Source organism: Hyaena hyaena, unplaced genomic scaffold, assembly GCF_003009895.1.
Source record: "Hyaena hyaena isolate Hyena2069 unplaced genomic scaffold, ASM300989v1 scaffold_892, whole genome shotgun sequence".
Taxonomy (NCBI): Eukaryota; Metazoa; Chordata; class Mammalia; order Carnivora; family Hyaenidae; genus Hyaena; species Hyaena hyaena.
This window is the reverse complement of record NW_024081509.1, coordinates 664,472-689,390: the sequence shown is the minus strand read 5'-3', so window position 1 is coordinate 689,390 and position 24,919 is coordinate 664,472. Positions and strand designations below refer to the sequence as shown.

Here is a 24,919-nt window from a genome sequence, read left to right as displayed (position 1 = left end):
CTTGGAGCTGGCATAAGCAATTTAGGCAGCCAGTGTTGGCGCTGTGGTATTTACTGAAGTTAGTTTGGTAGGGGAAGAAATGGCTCCAGCCAGCTCCTTTGTCCCCAGAGAGGGGAGTTCATGCTTGCTTCTGTTCAGGAAGCCCTCCCAGAGGAGAGAGCAATTTCTCCTTGTGTGTCCCAAGCATCCTTCAGATCGCTGCTTTTACATTGTCTGGGTCCAGATTGCTTGCCTGCCTGGAGCAGTGCAGTGTATTTGAGCTGTATCCCAGCCAGGCCAGCTGAGTTTTAAAACTCCAAACTTAAGGAACCTGGCATGGCAGAGACCTGCACTCATCCACTTGAGGAGGGTCTTGCCACACTGGGACTGATGCAGGTTTGTCCCAGAAGGATAGTCATACAAACTGCAGGAGGATGAGGTTTTAAGTAAAGTACAGTAAAGAGCCAGTGTACAAGGTAGCCACCCTCAGTAGGTATCTCTGGGCCTATGCTGTGGTGTGGGAGAGGGAAATGATGCCCTCCACTCCTTTGTCCCTGGAGAGGCAATGCACCTCTCTCAGATATGCTCCAAGAAGGAGGAACTGTCTCTCCCAGTTCGGCCTGGAAGATCCTCAGATCACACCTTCTGCCTCCTGTCTTCTCTATAGGAGCACTACAGCACCCTCAGGGCTCTATACTAGCCACATAGTGGACCAATACTCCAGTCTTTGAGCCCCACTGGTTGCAAAAACTCAAGAAAATCAGCCTCTTTTTTTCCCCAGTCAGTGGCTTTGGGGAAGTGTTTTCCTTGTGCGATCCCCTGTGCTTGCCTCTCTCGCCTCTCTCAACGACCAGGGCTCTTTCCCCTCTGCAGTTTCCCCATGTTTCTGTTTCATGTTCCCCATGTTTCTGTTTCTTCCCCAAACCATGTCTCTGCATCCCTGTCTTCCACTATGTGGCCTCTTCTCTCCCTCTAATTGTGCAGTTTGTTCTGTCAGTCCTTAGATCAATTTCTTGGATATTAAGAATGATTTGATATTTATCTAGCTATGTCCGAGGTATGAGGCAAGCGTAGGACCTCCTACTACTCTGCCATCTTAGCTGTTCCTCCATTAAACTTTTTATTTTAGAATAGTTTTTTTTTTCTAATTTTAGAATAGTTTTTTTTTTAAATTTTAGAATAGTTTTAATTGCTTATTTGTTTTCAATGGTAGTTTTTATTGCTATTCTTACCTTTTTTTGGTTTGCTTTGGTTTGAGGGCAAAAATTTGAGCTCATTGGCAGTAGCACCTGAAAGCAGCACAGCTGGATGAGCCACCCATCTTGAATGGTATTGCTGGTCTATAAGCTACTTTACACAGCTCTCCTTGTGTGTGGCTCTGCCTCCACCATTCCTGCTTGGCAGCGAATGGTCCCTTCGTGGTCCCTTATCAAAGTCTCCCATCCTCCATCCATTTTCCTGAATACTTCCTTGCAGTCAGTCAGTTTCCAACTGTCCCCCTTACACTCTGGTTGGTAGTGTCTAGCCATTCAGTCATTTCCCCTTTGTTTTTTCACTCGGCGGTAAATGTATCCTGGAGATCACTCTACATTTCTTTCTCTCTCTCTTTCTTTCTTTCTTCCTTCCTTTCTTCCTTCCTTCCTTCCTTCCTTCCTTCCTTCCTTCCTTCCTTCCTTCCTTCCTTCCTTTCTTTCTTTCTTTCTTTCTTTCTTTCTTTCTTTCTTTCTTTCCTTTCTTTTCTTTCTTTCTCTCTTTCTCTCTTTCTCTCTTTCTCTTTCTCTCTTTCTCTCTTTCTTTCTCTCTCTCTCTCTCTCTTTCTCTCTTTCTCTCTCTCTTTCTCTCTCCCTTCCTTCCTTCCTCCCTCCCTCCCTTCCTTCCTTCCTTCCTTCCTTCCTTCCTTCCTTCCTTCCTTCCTTCCTTCCTTCCTTTCTTTCTCTTTCCTGCATGTTACTCCATTGACATCACACTCTTTTATGTGTTTGCATACCATGCAGTCATCATCTGATCATGTCCCTTTTTTTTTTAGCTTGTTCTTCCCTCCTCCACACCTTTTTCACCTAGAATAGAAGGTCCAGGGGAACAGGTCCTGGGTGCACTGGCCCAGAGGTGGCTTCTACTACATATACTCTGCATGAAGAGCTCATGCTTTGGTGCTGGCCTAAGGAATAAAAGACAGAGTGTGGAGGAATCAGTCTCCTAAGGTGTCCTGGTTGAACATGTCGCAGCTGACTGGCTGCTGCACTAGATTTATGTTAGGTGACCATAGGACACTCACTTGTAAGTACAGAAAGTCTTTGCTTCCTCTTCTTGGTCTTAGCTTTGCCATCATCTGGGGAGATCCATGGAAAGGAAAATGGCATCAGGTGGTATCTGTCTTGACCTTCTGTTAACAGTTCCCTTGCTTAATTTTTTTTAAATGTTTGTTTATTTTTGAGAGAGACATAGAGTGTGAGCAGAGGAGGAGCAGAGCAAGAGGGAGACACGGAATACAAAGCAGGCTCTCGGCTCTGAGCTGTCAGCACATAGCTCGACGCGGGGCTCGAACTCACAGACCATGAGATCATGACCTGAGCTAAAGCTGGACATTTAACCAACTGAGCTACCCGAGCCACCCAGGGGCCCCAATAATTTTTTTTATTACTGTAGAATTATAAGATTTCAAGATGGGTATAGAGTAGGAGAGAGCCTCATGTAGATTGAGAGAGAGCTTACTCACCTCATCTGCCTCCCCCATGGTGAACACACCAATCTTAGGGACCCTTTTTTGTGGTTTATGAGCCTTCAGACTCTAGAAATATGCCCTGCTCTTGACCACCTTTAGATTCGTGGTGAGTTTTTTAGTTCACAACTCTTGTGATATTAGAAGTAAGCCCTCTACACTGAAGTATTCTGGACAATAGGTCTTCTTTTTACTACCTCTTTAAAAGTGTTGTGTTCCAAAAGCAGGTTCAGAATGACTATTCAGAACTTGGTTTCGGTACAAAAGTGATGCTGCCCTTTCTTCTGCCTCCAGCACTGCTCACAGAGGAAGCACCTTCCTCCTGTCTATACAGTGGTGTCTTATTATAAACTCTTATAACTTAGTTACAAACTTTTTAAGAAGTAGGTAGCAAAAGTAAATAAAATTTGAAATTCTTGGGATCCCTAGGTGGCTGAGTCGGTTAATCGTTTGACTTTAGCTCAGGTCATCATTTCGCAGTTTGTGAATTTGAGCCCCACATTGGGCTCTGTGCTGACAGCTCAGAGCCTGGGGCTTCCATCAGATTCTGTGTCTTCCCCTTTCTTTGCCCTTCCCATCCTCATGCTCTGTCTCTGTCTCTCAACAGTAAATAAAAACATTTTTAAAAAATTAATAAACTAAAATTTGAAATTCAGTTATTCATGTGTACTAGACACATGTGGTTAGTAATTAAATGTATGGCACAAACAGAACATTTCCATCATTCCAGAGAGTTCTACTGCTCAATGCTGCTTAGACTATTTATTTTACACTAAAATGGCAAAGATAGATGTTGTTTTCAGCACCAGACTTCTCTCTGTCTTTTTGGTGAGGTAAACTTCCTAATGCAACCCTCTGTCCTTTGCTGTAGTCTTTAGAAGAAGTGTGTGACCTATTGCATGCAGCCCCATTTCAGAACATCTTGCCGAGAGTCCATGTGAAAGGTGAGTTTCTGTGCCTCTGACCAGGGAGTCCAAACTGCCTATGCAGTGATGAGTGGTGACACATGGTCCTTGAGACCAGAGAACTCAGTGCTAGTTTTATTTGAGTTTGGTCCCTGTTCAGTCATAATTGAAGGTAATTAGAAATTTAACATAGTTAAATTTAAAATTGAATAATTGAGATATTTAAGACTGAAATGGTGTATCTTGGATGTGCTTCAGAATTAACAGAGGATGTTGATTATCTATGAAACAAGAGTTGCATGAGTTGATCCTCATTGTAGCAAATGGGTACAGAGAGTTTTTGTACTATTCTCTGATTTTGATTACATTTATAATTTTCAGTGTTTTAAAAAATGAATATTGAACAGAAAATGACAGTTCTGTCATTTTTAGTTAAAATATCAAATGAACTGGTTCTATAAAACAATGTTCAGAGAGAATCTATATGTATAATGTTAAGAAGTCTTTCATGTGTTTCATGACAAAATTAAATTTAAGCAATCATTTTTCATGCAAAGGAACAGAAATTAAAGTATTTTTTTCCACTGCAGAGGGAGAGAGACTTGATGCCAAAATGAAAAGACTAGAATCAAAGTATGCCCCACTGCATCTTGTCCCTTTGATTGAAAGACTGGGGACCCCTCAGGTAATGTATACTGTGACAGCTGTCACTGTTACAAGTTTGGTGTCCACATCAGGCCACTGACAGGGCTGGGGCTTCAGAACACGGGTTTTGGTTGACCCACCCTGGCAAGTGTCATGAGGTTGGATGGGCCCTCTTAGGCCTCAGTGTCTCTAGTAGGGTTCATATCAGGACCTTGTCCCAGGGTGTTTGGGAAATTTGAATGAGCTAACGTATGCAAAGGGCTTAGGACATAACCTAGCACGTAAGATGTACACAGTAAATGTTACTTGTTTTTGTAGTCTATCCCTTCATGAAGAAGGCTTTTTTCATAAGTTTTTAATAACAGAAAGTGGGAGTCTCATATAGAAGGCTAGGTGTCAGGGTAGAGTTCTATGATTTTATATAGACTTAAGCTAGATCAGGGTTTCATAGTTGTGGCACTGTCCCCCGTTTGGACCAGATAATTTTTTGTGGTGGGGATGTAAACATTATCCCTGGCACAACACCCTCATGTAGATATAACATGGGAGCAGCAATGTGAAAAACACCTGAGGCAAATGAAAAGAAGAATAGTTTACTCATCTCAGAGTATGTCCTGGAGGGATAGAGATCCTTGGAAGATTTCTCCAGGAACAAAGGAGCTGGCAGGCACTGTTTCCATCCCCTGCCCCCAGCATAAACTCATGGTCACCTTCAGTAATCAGCACTATGTTTGACACTTACTACCTAACTTGCTAACGTTGCTGCTCCTCTCCCCGCTGGGTTGCAGTGAATCCATGCCCTCTAGATAGGCTCACTTCAGTCCTGGTACAGCAGGAACCCTTCTGCAGAGGGCTGGTGCTGCACAAACCTTCCTACTACCACAATGCCAGGCTCCCCTCCCCTTTGCCGTCACAGCTCCTCCCCTCCAATATGCTCTTGGCCAGAGCCCATCCAAGGTAGTGCCACAGGCCTGGCAGTATGCAAGTACCTTGACAGGCCAGTGCCACTCCAGGGTAACTCTTACCCTGGACAGAGGGAAAGATAACCACACACACAAGTCAAACAGAGGGCCCAGCAGTGGGTTGGGGGCAGACCACTGGTCTGGCTGCAGCTCCTGTCCACCCGTGAAAGCTCAGGGGACAGTACAGGGAAAGCATGCTGTAGTTTGGTGCAATGGGTCTCTGACAAATGCCTAGTCTGACTCAACTCTAGCCCTAGGCAGCATGCGACTGGCCCACTAACACCACAGGGACCAAGCAGTACCCACAGTAGGCAGAGAGCCACTGCAGACAAATGGACTGAAGGAAAAAGCAGCTCAGCCACAGTAGGACATACACAACACATATAGGAGACACCCCTAAAGTGGCACTACCAGACTTCTTCTTTATAAAAACTACTTCTTTCAAGAGCAGGAGACATAGCTGATTTTCCTAAAACATAGAAACAGACACAGAGAGTTCATTCCTGGGATGCAAGGGTGGTTCACTCACCACTGATCACTCAATGTGGTACATCAATAAGAGAAAGAATAACAAACATATGATCATTTCAATAGACTTAAAAAAAAAAAAAGGATTTGACAAAGTACAGTATCCATTCATGATAAAACCTTCAACAAAGTAGGTTTAGAGAGAACATACCTCAATATAATGCAGGCTTTATATGAAAAACCCACAGTGAACATGCCTAGCCATAGCACTCAGGCAAGAAAAAGAAAGAAAAAGCATCCATATTGGTAAGGAAGAAGTAAAACTTTCCTTATTTGCAGATAAGATGATACTATATATACTAAAGACTCCATCATGAAACTACTGGAACTAATAAATGAAGTCAGTATATTCCCAGGATACAAAATCAATGTACAGAAATCTGTTGTACTCATCTGTACACTAATGAAGCAGAAGAAGGAGAAATTTAGACAACAGTCCCATTTACAATTACACCAAAAATAATAAAATATTTAGGAGTAAACTTAACCAAGGAGGTAAAAGACCTATACACTGTAAATTATAAAATATTGCTGAAAGAAATTGAAGATGATAGAAACATTGGATAGATATTTCATGCTCATGGATTTGGAGAATAAATATTATTAAATATCCATATTAGCCAAAGCCACCTACCGATATAATGCAATCCCTATCAAAATACAAACAGCGTTTTTCATAGAACTAGAACAAAGAATTGTGATATTTGTGTGGAACCACAAAAAAACCCAAGTAGCTACAGCAATCTTGAGAAAAAAGCAAAACAACAGCAAAAAACAAGCTGAAAGTGTCATAATTCCAGATTTCAAGTTATATTGCAAAGCTGTAGTAATCAAAACAGTATGGCACTGGCACAAAAATAGAGATAAGTGGAATAGGCTAGAAAGTCCAGAAACAGTGCTACAATTATATGGCCCATTCATCGTTGACAAAGGAGGAAAAAATATGAAATGGGGAAAAGATAGTCTTGTCAACAAATGGTGTTGGGAAAACTTGACAACTATACGCAAAAGAATGAAACTAGACCACTTTTTTATGCCATACACAAAAATAAATTCAAAATTGTTTAAGGACCTGAAACCATAAAAAGCATAGAGAAGAATACAAACTGTAATTTTTCTGACATTGGCCATAACAACATCTTTCTAGAAAACAAAATAAAAATAAACTACTGGGACTTCATCAAAGTAAAAAGCTTTTGCATAACAAAGGATACAACCAACAAAACTAAAAGGCACCCTGCTAAATGGGAAGAGATATTTGCCAGTGACATCTGATAAAGGATTAGTATCCAATATATATATATATATAAAGAACTTATACAAGTAATGCTAAAAAAACCAAATCCAGTTAAAAATGGGCAGAAGACATAAACAGATATTTTACTAAAGAAGACCTCCAGATGGCCAATAGACATAGACACATGAAGAGATAATCAACATAACAACAGAGAAATGCAAATCAAGACTACAATGAACTATCACATCACACCTGTCATAATAGCTGAAAGCCTAAACACAAGAAACAATAAATGTTGGTGAGGATGTTGAGTAAAAGGAACCCTTTTGCACTGTTGATGGCAGTGCAAACTGGTGGGTCCACTCTGGAAAACAGTATGGAAGCTCCTAAATAAATAAATAAATAATAGAACTATATTATATGAACCAGTAATCGCACTACTGGGTATTTGCCCAAAGAATACAAAAACACTAATTTGAAAAGTTAAATGCACCCTTGTTTTTATTGCAACATTATTTATAAAAGGCAAATTATGGAAAGAGCCCCCATGTCTGTTGATAGATTAATGGATAAAGAAGATATGGAGTGTGTATGTGTATATATGATATGATATATATGTATGTGTATATATATAGATAAACATATATATATATATACACATACACACACAATGGAATATCATTCAGCCATCTAAAAATTAAATCTTGCTATTTGCAACAATGTGGATGGAGCTAGAAAGTATAATGCTAAGTGAAATAAGTCAGTCCGAGAAAGGCAAATACCATACGATTTCACTTATATGTGGAATTTACAAAACCCAAACTAATGAACAAAGGAACCAATAAAGAGACAAATCATGAAACAGGCCCTTTATAGAGAACAAATGATGGTTACTAGAGGGAAGGTGGGTGAAATAGGTGAAGGGGATTAAAAATAATACACTTTCTTGGGACACTTGGGTGGCTCAGTCGGTTGAGCACCCAACTTCGGCTCACAGTTTGTGAGTTGGAGCCCTGCATCAGACTCCATGCTGACAGCTGGGAACCTGGAGCCTGCTTCAGAGTCTGTGTCTCCCTCTCTCTCTGCCCCTCCCCTGCTCCCCACTCGTGCTCTCTGTTGTTCCCCCCTTTCTCAAGAATTAATTCATTAAATAAACTTTAAAAATACATATACTTTCCTTGATGAGCACTGAGTGGAATAGTTGAATCACTATATTGTACACCTGAAACTAATATAACACTATATGTTAACTACACTGGAATAAAATTTAAGAAAAAAGTCTTTAAGAACACAGTATCCCTGGCCTCTGCTGAATAGATGCCATTCACCTCACCCCAAGCTGTAACAATCAAAAATGTCTCACACGTTGCCACATGTCTTCTGGATGCAAAATTACTCCTAGTTAAGAATAGCTGTAGTAGACAGTTCTCCTTGACTGAAATATATTTAATCTAATAAGACATATATAATAGCTGACATATTTATGTTGCTGATGCTTATTTCTAGAAATCTACTTCTGCAAATTAGGGTAGTTTTCCAGTAAGTCAGAAATAAATCTGGGTAGTTTGGTTTCAGCTGTGTACCCTTCTGCCATGGCTCAACAACATTCTGCCCTTTCTGCAGCAAATTGCAATAGCAAGAGAGGGGGACTTGCTGACAAAGGAGCGTCTCTGCTGTGGCCTATCTATGTTTGAAGTCATCTTGACTCGGATCCGGACCTTTCTGGATGACCCTATCTGGCGTGGGCCTCTGCCCAGCAATGGAGTCATGCATGTGGATGAATGTGTTGAGTTTCACAGACTTTGGAGTGCCATGCAGTTTGTCTACTGCATTCCTGTGGGAACACACGAGTTTACAGTCGAGTAAGTATGTTCTTAGTCAATGGGAAAAGTGGGAGCAGAAGTTGGTGTTAGGCTCACATAGAAGACTGCATTCCTCTGGAAGTTGACTAGAAATTTGTCAAGTTGCTTTAAAGCCATTTAAGTGGAGATTCTTACTTAATGTTCAGGAGGTGACTCAGGGTGAAGTTTCTAGGTGTTCTCTGAACCCATGGAAACGTAGGTAAGTAAAGTGTGCATTTTCTAGATGGGGTGTCCACAGCTTCACAGAATCATTCTTCTTGGAGGGTCTGTGATATGAAAGAAGGTTAGGAAACATTGTGCCAAAGGAACCCAAAAGAGACTTTTACCAAAAAGAATATGTCACCTGCTGCTTGTCATTCCCTTCTTTGCCTGTTCCCACTAGATTCCGTGGTCATTGAATTCTGGACAGAGCCATAAAAGACTGTAATTCTTTGTTGATTGCATGTTATTCTTGTTTCTAGGCAGTGCTTTGGCGATGGACTCCACTGGGCTGGCTGTATGATCATTGTACTTCTTGGGCAACAGCGGCGCTTTGCTGTCCTGGATTTCTGCTACCATCTGCTTAAAGTCCAGAAACATGATGGCAAAGATGAGATTATCAAAAATGTGGTATGTAGAAGAGAATCTATATGTGGAAATTTCACAAAATATTTATTAAAAGTTATTTTTCTGGGAATGTTTTTCATCCCAATACATTAGGTGACATGAACTGAAGCTTTCTTTTCATTTCCAAAATGAATCTAAATATACTTGCTAAGTAAAGCAGTCAGGAAATTCAAGTAGTAATTATTCCATTTTCTTTCTCTTTTTAGGGTACTTAGATCTGCTTCATATTATACAGCCTTATAGGATCCACATTTTTAGATTATTGGCATATTATTCCAGTCTCCTGGCTTTCTTTGTTATAGTCAAAATGTGTGTGATTTTTTTTGTTTTGTTTGATTTGTTTGTTTGTTTTGACTTCCCTTAAGATCTTTTTCCCTTTGTCATTTTATGGATTCTTTGTAATTGAATTCTAGAAAATACTCAGCCATTATCTTTTCAAATATTTTAGTCTTTCTTTCATTCTATTTTCTTTTAGCGACTGTAGTTATATACTTGTTAGACATTCTTCTGGTTTCCATATCCCTTACCTGTTAGTTTTCTAATTAGATTCTGAATCCACAGCAGATTTCCACAGACTTAGTGGTTTAAAACGGCACCCATTCTCTCACAGTTCTGTAGGTCAGAAGTCTGGGTACAGAATGACTCAACTGGCTTTATTTATCATCTCAAGGCCAAAATTAGTGTGTCTGTAGGACTGTGTTCCTTTCTGGAGCCTCTGGGGATGAATCTGCTTCCAGGCTTATTCACGTGGTTGGCTGGTTGCAGTCCTTTGCAGTTGGAGAACCAAGGTTCCCATTTCTTTGCTGCCCATTAGCCTACATCTTTCTCCTACTTTCCACATGGACCCCTCCAGCCAAGGTGGGTCAAGTCCTTCCAGTCTGTCAACTTTCCTTTCTGCTGTTATCTCTTACTTCCACCTGAAGGAAGTTCTCTGCTCATATGATTAGGTTGGATACACCTAGAAAACCCAGGGTAGTTTCCCCATTTTAAAGTCTAATCTTAACTAAATTTGCAAAGTCTCTTTTGCCATGAAAGGTGACATGTTCATAGGTTCTAGGGACGTCTTTGAGGGGCTATTCTACTTCCCATATCTCCCATTTTCTTGTCTCTCTGGGGTATTCCCAGAGTACTTTATTCAGTTATCTAATTCACTCATCTCTGTTTAATCCTTTGTTTTTAGTTTTGAAAAATATTAGTTTCTTTTTAAATTTTTAATTTGGGGGATGCCTGGGTGGCTTAGTCGGTTAAACACCTGACTTGATCTCAGCCCAGGTCTTGATTTCAGGGTCATGAGTTCAAGCCCACTGTTGGGCTCCACAATGAGTGTGAATTCTGTGTACATACATATATACACACATACATGTGTGAAGCCTACATACACACATGTATACATACATATATACATACATACAAGTTTGATTTAGTTCAAATCTTGGTGGTAATCATTTTTATCTTCTTCACTGAATTTTTCCTTTTTTTTTTTAGGTATTTGGTGTATTTTATATTTCTAAATTCTAGTATGTGAGGCCTTGAAGGTTATCTCAAATTCTGAAATGTTTTGTGTATTGGGTTTTTTATTTGCCAGATCTTGTCCAATTGAACTTAATTTGGATTGCTTGTCTCCCAAGATATTTATTTGCTTCTCATCTCCACAGGCTGTTACCAACTTGGGGACACATTAGTGTAATTAGAGGGTCCTGGCTTCATGGGGCGTCTTCAGGTGTAGCCCAGCTTGCTTACGGCCTAGGCCATCTCCTCATCTCACTGCTGCTGGTGACATCTGTCCCTGAGGAGGTCCTGGCTTCTGCTTTACTTCCTGCATAGACAAAACCTGCAGTGCTTTTTAAAGTTTCTTCCTGTGTGTGTGTGTGTGTGTGTGTGTGTGTGTGTGTGTGTGTGTGTGTGTGTCTTTTATTATTAAACCAGGAGGATCTATCAAAGTATCCTCTCTACAATAAATGGAAATCTAAAACTTGTATTAGATTACTGGTTTTTCCCGACTGACCATATTATCTTCATCTTTACATCACTAATTTTTAGCACACAGCAGGTTCTTAATACCTGTGTGTTGAATGAATAGGTCTATAAGTTATAAAAGTAACCAATAGAGAAATGTGTTTAACTGCAGAATACATTCATTGTTCCAATAGGTACATTACAGACATGTGTGCTAGTAGCTTGCTATAATTTTTGAGAAAATGTGAAAATCCTGACATTTTGAAACATGAAGAATAAATGTACATGTTTCAATAGTAAATCATCCTAATTTTAACTATTGCAGCCATTGAAGAAAATGGTGGAGAGAATTCGCAAGTTCCAGATTCTAAATGATGAGATAATTACAATATTGGACAAGTACTTGAAGTCTGGTGATGGAGAAAGCACACCTGTGGAGCATGTTCGCTGTTTTCAGCCACCTATCCACCAGTCTCTGGCCAGTAGCTGAGGACATGTGCATCATGTTTTTGAAGATTCCCAGTACTGACTGTATTTAATAACTATAAGGGCATGTTTTTCTTTCCATAAAATATTTAGTAAGATTTTTAGGGACTATTTTTCAGTATCACTGTGCCTGTTAAAGGGGGGTACTTTTCAATTTAAAAGCTTAATTTTATAAAATTATTTTTCTAGACTAAAATTGTATATGCCTTTGGTAATTAGAAAGTCTGAGAATATTGGCTGCTGATTGTTGCCATCATGTTCTTACAGAATTATTTTCCATTTTTCTATGGAATTTTCCAACAACTAGCTATGTCAAAGTGCTACTGAGTTCATCCATTTATTCCTTAGCAAAGGATCAGTAATGTTTGGAGAAAGATTTATGGACTTAAGAAATTTACTACCAGCTCATTGTAATAAAATCCACTACCAGTTACAATTTAACTAATGCTTATTTAGCTTTTGTTTAGGGAATTTTCTGATGGTATTTTATGAATAACCTTTTCTAAGTCCTTGTTCCCTCCCTTTTTTTGTGTCAGTGTTTCAGAAAATAGTGAACTTGATTCCTCTGCTTCTGCTAAATCCAGTTTTGACAGTCTAATTTGTAAGGTATGATTTAAAGGTTACAGAAATCAAACTAATAAAACTTAATTGTGTTCATTCATTTCAGTGCTTTTGATGGCGTTTTGGAGTGGTGGGGGTCTAGAGCCAATGGCCAAGAAAGAATTCTTGAGACACCTTTGTGGATTTTTTGGTTTTGTTTTGTTTAATGTTTTTATTTTATTTCTGAGAGAGAGAGACAGAGTGCAAGCAGGGGAGGGGGAGAGGGAGACACAGAATCTGAAGCAGATTCCAGGCTCTGAGCTTTCAGCACACAGCTTGACATGGGGCTCGAACTCAGAAACTGTGAGATCATTACCTGAGTTGAAATTGGACACTTAAGGGACTGAGCCACCCAGGCGCCCCTCTTGAGACATCTTTGGTGCAAAAAGGTGTTTCTATTGGGGTGCCTTGGTGACTCAATTGGTTAAGGGTCTGACTCTTGGTTTTGGGTCAGATCATGGTCTTGGCAGTTTCTTGAGTTAGAGCCCTGTGTCAGGCTCCATGCTGGCAGCCCAGAGCCTGTGTGAGATTCTCTCTCTCCCTTTCTCTCTGTCCCTCCCCTACTCACGTTGTCTCTGTCTCTCAAAATAAATGAATAAACTTAAAAAAAATTTTTTTTTAACATGATTTTATTAAAGCATGAGGATAGGACCCATGGGCAGAAAGAGCTGCCCCAGGACTGTGAGGAGAGACTGATTATATGCCTGGGAGTTGGGGGAGGTAAAGGCAAGGGGAAGTTTCCAAAATGATTTTCATATGCTAAATAAGATTCACAGGATACTGAAGGCCTAGCTATTGTCAGGCTAAGATTGTTTTTCACTTTATTTATTTTTAAAATATTTTTATTTATTTCTAGGAGAGAGAGAGAGAGACAGCGTGAGCAGGGGAGGATCAGAGAGAGAGGGAGATACAGACTCTGAAATAGGCTCCAGACTCCTAGCTGGCAGTCAGCACAGAGCCCGACGCGGGGCTCGAACCCACGAACTGCGAGATCATGACCTAAGCGAAAGTCGGACGCTTAACCGACTAAGCCACCCAGGCGCCCCTGTTTTTCACTTTAGCAAAGCATTAACAGTAAGACAGTAGGGCGTTCCTGGAGAAATGTTATACTCTGTTTTTACCTCAAGTATTTGTCAGTGGGCTGCAGGTTCTAAGGAAATTTAATTTTACCTGCCATTTCCTTCTTGCCTTTGTTCCCTATGTCACTATGGAAGGGAGGGTGATGTTGGGGCTCCAGGAAACTTAAGTCTATAGGTTTCTGGAGATTAGGCTATTGATAAGATTGCCTTTTTCTTGTAATTCACTAAGATATTTGTAAACTGATGGAGACTCGTGGCCTGCATGACTGTGATCTTTATCAGTTAACCATTCATTTTCTTTCCTTTCCTTTGTTCTTGGGCAGCCAGGAATGCCTGAGGAATATCACATGTATGGGGAAGCGGTGTTTGCGGGGTGTCAACTTACCTTATGCTCCTTCATGTGACCCTATGCCCTGGTCTGGGCAAGGTACTTTACTTATCCCAGTGCACACACCTGTCTTAGTAGGTCTGAGTCTAGGTCACCTGCAGCCTTGCAGGAAGGGACAAGACATGATAGGGAGTAACTGCCATATGGCTTTGGAAACACACCACTAAAATCCAGCAGCATCATACATGCTACTAAAAGTCTGTGAACTATTCCATTCTACTCTTTAACCTTGATTTATTATGAAATAGAACTATTCTTTATAGAAAGTTACCTAAAAATGTTGCTTTTGATAATGTGAACTGATGACAGATTGAATAATATCTGTGCTCACCCTATACTGGAAGTATAGAATATGATGAGGAATTATGATTAATGGCTAAAGTTAAGTAATTCGTATTACTGAGTTCTGTAAGATTCAATTAAAAACCAAATCATATGTAGTAAACATTTATGTACAAGACAATTTCAAGTGTTATAAGATGTTGAAATAAGAATTTATTAACCTGTGCATTCTCAGTGAGTGCAGTATTACACCCAAGGGGGTGGAAAATTGATTCTTACTCTATTATGTACAAAGTACAGATATACAGTACATAAATATGTGAGAAGTAAGGGAGATGATTCAGAAATACTTTTCAGAAATACCAATAAAAGTTGTGCTGTCTTGTTTACAACCTATTGGAAATATGTATGAATACCTATCTCACCACCACCACCACAATGGAGTCCCAAACCTTTAAACACTTCACTTCCTGGTTCTTCTTCCCCCTCTCCATTTTGTGGGCTTATTTTCTTGGGCTGCATGTGCCAAAGAACAAAGGGAAGAGAGACAAAGTCTCTGTGACAACCCAGGGAATGTACATTTGTTCAGTTGGACTACTTTTTGCGTAAGGGCATAGGGGATGTCTAGGTAAGGCTGTAGCCTCTGTAGTACTCAACCAATGAGGAGCCAGAGGAGGGATTTGCATGCTAGGAAATGAATTGTCTGCAGTAACTACCTTGAGTGTGCCTTTTGGTTAGACACTCATTTTTTCAAGAACATTGATTAAAGCCTCACTTCACTGTGCTTCAGGTCTCTGAATCCCTCCTTTGATTGGGTCGGTGGGCCTATGTCTCACAATTTGGGGACTTGTCCAGGTATTCACCTCAACCCACGGGGTCCAGGTCCTCCTGAGAAAGGGGAGATGTGTCCCACCCTGGTTTGGGTGGCCTTTCCACAGGAGGTGGCCTGTGGAGAGGAGAGGCCTCCTTGGCCTCTGTAGGATCCATGGAGCTGGAGACTTTTTACCTTTGGAGACAGAAGAAGTGACGCTGGGGAGAGGGTAAAAGGTACCACAGCGACCTGGTAATTCCATGCACGGACAAGGTAGGAAAATTGGACTATAAATACTGCTTGGAGGTCAGGAAATCCTTGGAGGCTGAGTATATGTGACTGAGACTATCTTACAAATGAAGCGAATGGAGAGTCTCCATCCGTGGTTCCATTCTCCCGAGAGTGGAACAGCTGGAGACAAAGTGGGTCGTGGAGAGTGCAAGAAACCTCCATTGAGAGTGGTTGAGTGCCCAGGGAAACTCAGGAAGGAGCAAGAACTAACCTGGTTGAGGGTGGGAAACAAAAATTCTAGGCCTAGGGGTAAGGGAAGTGACACCCAGAAAGAAGTGGGATCTCCCCAGATTCCTCCACATAGTCTCCTGGGGTGAATGTTAGAGTACTGGGAGGATGCTCCTTGTATAAGAAACAAGGACAAATATAAAATGATCAAACTCTGCTGCTTTGTTTGGACTAAAGACCCAATTCAATGGCTGTTTTTTGGCCCATTTGACTCAGACTGGGTCTAAACCTGAGGTATTTTATGTGAATGACAAAAGTTCCAGTACAAAGGAGGAAAGGGATTATGCTTTCTGCTGATTACCAAGAGCTCTCCTTATGTTTTCAGGGGTAAAATGAGCGGGATTTCTATTTTGAAACTGTGACTGTAAGGACTGAGACTGAGGAAATATGGGATCTTCTTCTTCAGTACACAAGGATTCTCCCTTGGGATGCATTTTATCCCCATGGAATCAATTCAGATGGCAAGATCTAAGGGGAGAAAAAAGGATCTTCTTTTGTATTACTGCCTGGCCTAAATACTCATTAGGGGATGAGGAAAAATTGCCCACTGAGAGGACATTAAATTTTAATACAATCCATCAGTTAAACCTCTGCAATGAGGTACCCTGTGTCCAGGCTTTCATGACCCTAAATCAGGATCCAGAATTGAGGGATCTCTTGCAGAATGTGCTTGCCCAAATGTGTTTGGTTAATAAACTCCCTCTTGATACACTGGATGATTGTCTAAACAGGCCTCCTCCAACTAAACCCAGGTTTCTGGAAGAAGCAGGCCATCCCTAATGTAGGGAACTCTGACACTCTCTCTCACTGTTCCTCCTTCTTAATATACTTTAACTGTATGTGGGAGTTTCTTCCTCATTCATTTCCTGGGTTAATGACTATAATAATTGGAGCTAATTGTCTCTAGTTAGTCTACTTCAGGAGAGAGACTTTAAGGAATATTCCCAAGCAATTGCTGAAACTCCTTCCTTTTGTTTCAGGGAAATTCCCTGTCTTCTCCAGCCTGACATAGACTCCATATTTCCACTTTGGTGGTGGGGGGGGGGTGGGGGTGGAAGAACATGGCACCTGCTCCTCTGTTTGAGTTGACAAGGTTTAGAACTAGGAATCTTCTTTTCTCTGCCTTCTGCTAGCACCTCATCTCTTCTGCCTTCCCCTCGCCCTCCTCTTGTTTCTGCACACCTAGGGTGCAGCCTGCATAATTGATTCTATACCCTCCTCTGTGTCTTTGGTTCCATTGGCTCCTCCTACTCTTGATATCAAGAAATGAAGAGCACCCACTTGGACTGCCCACTTCAGATTCCCCCACCGCTGTCCCAGGTAAAAGCTGACAATGGGGAATTGTCAATTCAATTGACAATTGATAGACTTTTATGTGGATGCAGGTGTAACATAATGTATTTAGAGTTATCAGCATTAAATATGAAACTTATTCTCCTAGCCAGAGTGTTCAGCCAGCTGAACAAAAAGTTTCCCAATGTAGACCCTGATTAAGACAATAATGATCCTGGGACAGGGTTAGGATGCAGGATTTAAAGAGAGCTAATAATCAAAGGGATCAGGGAATCAACTCCAAGATACCAAAATGTTGCCAAGGCTTTTGAGATGCAGCAAGAGAAAGAGGAAACCCCACCTTAAGGTGGGATTAGGGATCAAATGTGGAAATATTCAGGCCTATATCTGAATGACCCAGTGGGGCAAGATCTCTTAAAGGTTAATTTTGTCACTAGAGGTTGGCCTGATATTGCCAGAAAGTTAAAAAAGATGGATAGATGGAATGAGAAGCAGATAGAAGAATTGCTCAGGGAGGCACAAAAGATTTGTAAAGAGGAATGAGGAGAAACAAAAACAGAAAGCAAAGATTATGGTATGTATGGTGAAGAAGATGACTGAAAGGAAAGGGGAAATAGAGAACCCTGGGGTGGGGGGGAGGCAGGATAATGAGGAAAACGAGGGCAGGAGAAATGTAGCTTCAATAAGTTTTTTTTTTTTTTTTTTAATAAATGCATATGTTCTTTTTTTTTTTTTTAATGTTTTATTTATTTCTAGGAGAGAGAGAGAGAGACAGTGTGAGCAGGGGAGGGTCAGANTTTTAATGTTTTATTTATTTCTAGGAGAGAGAGAGAGAGACAGTGTGAGCAGGGGAGGGTCAGAGAGAGAGGGAGTCACAGACTGAAACAGGCTCCAGGCTCTGAGCTGGCAGTCAGCACAGAGCCCGACGCGGGGCTCGAATCCACAAACCGCGAGATCATGACCCAAGCGAAAGTCGCTTAAACGACTAAGCCACCCAGGCGCCCCATAGCTTCAATAAGTCTTACAGCTTGCAAACCACTGATAGACACCTGAAACATGCAGAGCATGACCTTTTTTTGAGGAACACATGATTGCCTTAATGTTTTTGTTTTACTACCTAGGTTTGCTGAAGGTCAAATATGCTTGTGTTATCTCTGTTGCAATTTGTTAGCAAAAAGACAACTTAAAATGATGGCTAATTCTATGTCAAAATTTTCCATGGATAATTGTTAAGATAATTTTCAAAAAAAAAATAATTTTCAAAGTACTTGATAACCTGAAACTTTAAAGTTTTGTTTGCACAATAAAGGGGATTAAATTCTTTGGATATCTAATGAGATAAAATGTTAAAGCACTGATTACTAAACCTCAATTTATGCTTTTAACTTCTTGCAGAGAAACTAAGGCTATTTGGGCCTTTTGGTAAACATGCTTTGTATTTAATTGATTCATAAATTTGCCATCTAAGGAATTCTGATGTAATGGTTCACAACTGGTAACTACTTAGTTTTCATTGGAGGCTAACGTTTCTAAGAGTTAAAATTCTGCTAAATGTAGTTAAGACTGATGAAAATAAGGAAAGCAACTCTGTATGTAGAGAAGTAGATGTGTAAGAAGGACATAAGAAATGGAAATACATTTTTTGGAAGGTAAAAAAAAAGGAATTTTGTGCTGAATGGAGAGAAATGACTTGGGACAAAATCTGAATGCAAAGGAATGTTGTAGGAGGTTGATGAAGGGAAATCTTTGGAAAGGAATTTCATATGTGGTCAGGATAGACTAAGGTTAAAATGAATGGATTAAAATCGAGGTACACTGGTATAAGATTAAAATTTCCCAGCCTTTGGTTCAAAGGCTGGGAAAATGGTGGTGATATCCTCACTGCTGGCCTTCAAATGCTCCACTTTTGTGCTGCTTCTGCAAAGCAGAGGAATGGATGACTATGATGTATAGGAATTTTACTGGGATACATGGGAGTCATTTTGCTACACCTAGCCACATGTATGCTGACTTGTATAAATCTAGATAACTTTAAAGTAGGAATGTCTCAGTGGCTTAGTTGGTTGAGCATCAGGTCATGACTTTGCAGTTTGAGTGGGTTTGAGCCCTGCATCAGTCTCTGTGTTGACAGCTCAGATTCTGTGGCCTGCATCGGGTTCTGTGTCTCCCTCTCTCTCTGACCCTCCTTCATTTATACTCTGTTTATCTCTCTCAAAAGTAAACAAACACTAAACTTTTTTTTTTTTTTTTAATGGACACCCACATGGCTGGAACATATTTATGTGGGCATTGCTGAAAAAGGCAGGGGAATAGACCCTGACTTTGATCCTTTTAGCCCCTCTCGATGGCAGATTTTATCCTTACAAAAAATGTATTCAAATACTGTTGGGCCAAGATAAAATTAGTGCATTCTTCTACAACCAGGGGAGTCTTCCTTGATTGCAGTCAATTTCCCCAAAGTCCCATAGGCGGGAAACAGAAGGGGATGAGAAATGAGGGAAGATCAGGTCAGCTTTCAGAGGTAGGGTCAAGCCTGGGTAAGAGTGACTACTCCAGCACCTCCCGAGACTGACAGGGCTTTTGGTTGTCAGTCGTATAGCCAGTCAAAACACGGGGGCAGGAGATGAGGCTTCTGGTCAGCCATATGAAGTTGAGATAGGGGGATGTCTTTTCCTCTTTTTCTTATAGATGGACAAATCCCCAACCAAGACCAAGAAAAAATTGGGATGATTTTGATCCACAAACCCTAAAGAAAAAGGGATTCATTTTCTTTTGCACAGAGGCTTTGCTCCAGTACAAATTGTGCTTTGGGGCCAAAAAAAAAAAAAAAAAAATCAAGATATGTGTAAGCAATGTAAGATCAATCCTGACTTACTGGCAACCCTTTTCAAAGTCCAGCAATTGGAGGGAAAACAATTAAGGGCCTCTTGCCTGTACCCAGAGCAGACCTAGAGAAGAAGGAAGAGAAGTCTTCCACTTCAACCTCCTCTTCCTTGGGTCCTCGATCTATATATCCAGACTTAAAAATGAGCACTTCTGCTCCCTACTGCCTACCTTATCCAGGCCCTTCCTATAGTGTAACAGGCATGTTTCCTCTACAAGAAGCTAGAGTGCTGGAAGGAGAACTCAAGGAGGCACCACTATGATAAGATTATCACAAAAGTACCTTGTAATGAAATTACAAGATTTAAGATAGATAAAAGGATGTCTAAGTAAATTTTCTGATGATCTGGATAAGTATATAGAGGCGTTCAGCATATTCACATATGTTTGAGTTGACATGGAAAGATATAATACTTTTGTTGAAATAGACTCAAATGAGAAGATAGTGTTCTGGCAGCAGCTGAGAGATCTGGTGATGAGCAACTCAGTAATTAACATGGGACTGGAGGTCCTATAGGGGATTTCCAAGATCCTAACTGGAACTATAATAATCCCATTGGGTAATGGTATCGCTGCCACATCCAAGCTTGTGTTTTGGAGAAATTAAGGTCTAAGGTTAAGCCCTTAAACTATGCTAAAGTAGGCAGTATTTATAGACACAGAATGAGAGCCTGGTGACTCTTCTGGAAAGGTTAAGGGAGGCTCTCATTAAATACAAGGGCTATCTCCCCTGGGTTACCCTCCGAGGCTGAGATGATTCTAAAGGACAAATTTGTCATTCAATGGGCACAGATATTTGGAGAAAGCTGTAAAAATTTGGCTGTCGGCCCAGAAGGGACCCTAGAGGTGCTCTTATGAGCTGACAATCAAGTATATTATAACCAAGATCAAGAGGAGAATAAGGAACAGGAAAGGAAGCTTAAGAAAAAAATCTGAGGCCTAGTTGCAGCCTTAGGTCTATTTCAGACCAGACTTCCTGAGGTCCTGGAACTAAGTGCCATTTATGCGACCATTCAGTGCACTGGAAATAAGAATGTTCTCAGAGGGGACAACTAAAGTCAAAACCTACTAAGCAATGCCCCTTATATGGAGACAATCCCTGGATATCTGAATGCCCTAAGGGATCTCAATCAAGTGTCCCTGAAAGGGACTGATGGGACCCAGGGCTCTTTACAGTGGCTCCTCAAAACTATATATTGGAAACTCAGAGCTTCATGTACCTCTGAATATAGAAGGAAACCAGTTGATTTCCTTCTTGACACCAGTCACTTTTTCTGTCTAATGATTTTTCTAATGATTAGAGACATCTCTGGAAAACTTAAGACTAATTTTTCTCTCAGCCTCTGGGATGCATATGGGGAGACATAATTATTTTTCACATTATAAATTTTTTTAATAGTTTATTTTTCAGAGAGAGACAGAGAGTGAACAAGGGAGGGACAGAAAGAGAGGGAGACACAGAATCCAATGCAAGCTCCAGGCTCTGAGCTGTCACAACAGAGCCTGACATGGGGTTTGAACCCATGAACTGTGAGATCATGACCTGAGCTGAGTTGGATGGTTAATGGACTGAGCCACCCAGGAACCTCTACATTCTTTTTTTTATAATGCCAGGGAGCCCTACTCCTATGCTTGGAAGAAGCATTACGAGTGACAAAGGAACATAAGACAAGCTGAAGGCAAAGTACAGGCTAACAGTGCCCCCCACCCCCCCCCAGGTGAAATATGTGTGATATTCCTCAAACACTCTGGGTCTCCCAAAAACAAAGGAAAGGAAAGAAAACAAATGGTTGATAGAGATCATAGTCATGCAGGACAGAAGTCTCCTTTAGTTTATGGCTAACTTAGTAAACTGCAAGAAAAAGGCAATCTTAGCCTAATCTCCAAAAATCTATAGACTCAATTTCTTGGAGCCCTAATATCACCTTCATCAAGATGTAAGGGGTTTTAGGTGCTTGTTATGGTGATGTGGGGGAACAAATGCAAATAAAAAATTAAATTCCTTTACTGCCTACAGCCCAACGGACAAGTCCTTGAAATAGAGTGACCTTCCTTTAGGAGCTCAGCTGCCTCAATGATGACACTTTGTTAGGGGCAAAGGAGAATCTTGGCTTTAACATCATCTTGACTGCCCCCCCCCCTTCAGGATTCTGTGAGTTTCCTTAAATATATAAAAATTCCATTGCAAGCCTCCTTTATAATGGCAATTATACTCCAAGCATATGGTCCTTAATATGTATCTGAAGGGTCTCATGACTGAGGTTTTACTAAGCAGTTATAAATGACATTTTCCTAACAACAACTAGCCCCTCAAGGTCTTGTGGAAACCTTCCTTCCAAAATTCCTTAGAGACTTACACTGTCCCGAACCCCCTCCCAACCTGAAGGTGTATAACCAGTCACTCTTTACAACCCCAGTACAGCTCTTTCTGCCCACAACCTGTGGGCTATTGTCAAGCTAGAGTTGTTTTTCCCTCTAGCAAAGCATTATCCTTAAAACAGTAGGGAGTTCCTGGAGATTAGGCTATTGATAAGATTGCCCTTTTCTTCCAGCACCCACCTACACTGTTGGTGGGAATGTAAACTGGTACAGCCCCTCTGCAAAACAATGTGGAGGTTCCTCAGGAAACTAACAATAGAACTCCCCTATGACCCAGCAATAGCACTGCTAGGAATTTACCCAAGGGATATAGAAATGCTGATGCATAGGAGCACATGTACCCCAATGTTCATAGCAGCACTCTCAACAATAGCTAAAACATGGAAAGAGCCTAAGTGTCCATCAACAGACGAATGGATCAAGAAGATGTGGTTTATCTATACCATGGAATACTACATGGCAATGAGAAACAATGAAATCTGGCCATGTGTAGCAACGTGGATGGACCTTGAGGGTGTTATGCTGAGTGAAATAAGGCAGAAAAGGACAAATATCATGTTTGTGCATATAGGAGGATTGGGAGTAACTTAACAGAGGACCATGGGGGAGAAGAAGGGGAGAAATGGTGGGGGAAAGGGAGAGAGGCAAACCATGAGAGACTCTTGAATGTTGAGAACAAACTGAGGACTCATGGGTGTGGGGGGGGAAGGGGGGAGATGGGCATGGAGCAGGGCACTTGTGGGGATGAGCACCAGGTGTTCTATGGAAACCAACCTGACAACAAACTATCTGTAAAAAAAAAAGATTGCCCTTTTCTTATAGTATTACTAAGATATTTGTAAACTGATGCAAACTCTATCAGTTTTACCATTTGTTTTTTGACCTTTCCTTTGTTCTTGGGCATCCAGGAGTGACTGAGGAATATCATATATATCCCACCTGTGGGTGGTGGATGTGCTACCTTGTACTTTGCCCTCAGCCTGCTTTATGGTTCCTCATCAACTCCAAAACCTCATCATGACCAATTAGAGGCTATAGTGCTATGAGCTCCAGGACGATAAACATTTGCCTAAACTTATAGTAATCTAAATATCGAAGATCAATCTTTCCTTGAGGTAAATACACCTCATAGAATGCTTATGGAAACTGGATTGTCAAAGGAGGAATTGAGGATTGAGGACCATGAACTTTTTCAGGAGCTTAATAATTCTAATCAACAGTATCACAAGATCCAAATAAGTATTTAAGAGGGAGGAAAAGCCATAAAATTAATTTTAAAAATACATATAGATGACCAGACATGTCAGGGATTGTGTTGGATGGCTACAGTATGCCTTTCCTTCCCATGGTGTGATCTTCTCTCTAGGAGGCATTGCATTTAAAATATTATTGTTTGTTGGTATGGTATTCTTTTTATATGTCATTCATAGATGCTATTGCATATGCCAGAAAAATAAGACATCCAAGAAAATTTTGCTGGCCAGACATTCCAAACACTCTCCCATTATTTCAGACCTCTGGCTCAACCTCTGAACCTGTCGACTGCAGTTCCCCTATTATCCACCCCTTTCAGCAGGAAGTAATGGCAGTGAGGAGTCAACATGTTCAAAGGGGGAATATGATAGGAAAAGATAGGATTCAGTAAACAGAGAGGGAAAAGTTAGGACCCAAGGTCCCTGGGTAGGGAAAAACATACTTTGGAATAATACTGGGAGTGTCTGAGCACAGCAAACCCCCTCAGGTCTTAAGGTTCCTTTTAAGAATGTAACAGACACTACCTACTTCATCTTAGGTTTCCCTCAGGAATTGGGACAACTCAGCTCCTAGAGCTACCAAGCCAATAAGTTTCCTGGGAAGGAACAGGGGGAAGGATAGGCAGGCTGACTAGAATCTTACAAATTTCTGTACCTTTTGCCTAAAATAACCTATTATTGGAAGATAAACCTGTGAGGAGGAGACCCAACAGTTGAATATCTTTGAGTGAGGCTTCGAAAATAAAGGAAATATAAATGAAAACGCAATCAACTTAGAAGAGGGATTGTGAGAAGGGAGAGGATTCATTTCCAGAAACACCAAATAAAAGCTGTGCTTATTTATGTGTAGGTTGTAGGTTTACTATCTATTGGATATGTATTACCCACACCCCCTCCACCCACCACAATGAAGTCTCAAACCTTTGGACACTTCACTTCCTGGTTTGGGGGCTGCAAGTGCCAAAGAACAAAGGGAGGGGAGACTGAAAGTCTCTGCAACACCTCAGGGAATGTAATGTACATTTGTTCCAATCAGACTACTTCTTGCCTTACTATTTGCATAGGCAATGTCGAAAGACTGTAATCTTTGTAGTACTCAGCCAATGAGGAACCAGGGGAGGGACTTGCATGCTAGAAAATAAATCCGTCTGCTATAATTGCCCTGAGTGTCTTTTGCTCTTTCAAGAACATTGATTAAAACCTCACTTCAGGTGCTCTGAGACTCCACGTCCCTCCTTTGATTGGGTTCGTGGGCCTATTTCTCAGGATAAAAAATGTCTACAGTGGACAGTGGCAACTGTCAACTTACTTTTTTAAGGACAACGGCTATGATGATCTGCTCTGAAGCTAGATGGAGCTCATTACACTATTCTACCTTTTTTGCATAGATTTCAAAATTTCCATAAGCAGTTTTCCATGGTTGTTTTTAAGGTTGAAATACATAGTGGTCTACACAAATGCTTAAGTAAAATATCTGGTACAAAGAAACCATATTTTACAAACATCTTAAGTGTGTACTAAGTAAGCATTCAGAGTTAGAAAAGAAC

At 40.8% G+C, this 24,919-nt stretch overlaps 1 protein-coding gene across 2 annotated transcripts in view; it reads left to right on the top strand.

The window, feature by feature from the left end:
- Positions 1 to 12,546, top strand: part of CYFIP1 (cytoplasmic FMR1 interacting protein 1) — a 91,505-nt gene extending 78,959 nt beyond the window's left edge. For both annotated transcript variants that reach the window (XM_039220246.1, XM_039220245.1), the window contains exons 26-30: positions 3,570 to 3,642; positions 4,194 to 4,288; positions 8,599 to 8,837; positions 9,299 to 9,446; positions 11,725 to 12,546. In XM_039220246.1, coding sequence (XP_039076177.1) covers positions 3,570 to 3,642; positions 4,194 to 4,288; positions 8,599 to 8,837; positions 9,299 to 9,446; positions 11,725 to 11,889 — 720 coding nt within the window. In that variant the 3' untranslated portion in view covers positions 11,890 to 12,546. The remainder of the gene's footprint in view (positions 1 to 3,569; positions 3,643 to 4,193; positions 4,289 to 8,598; positions 8,838 to 9,298; positions 9,447 to 11,724) is intronic.
- Positions 12,547 to 24,919: the final 12,373 nt, after the last annotated feature.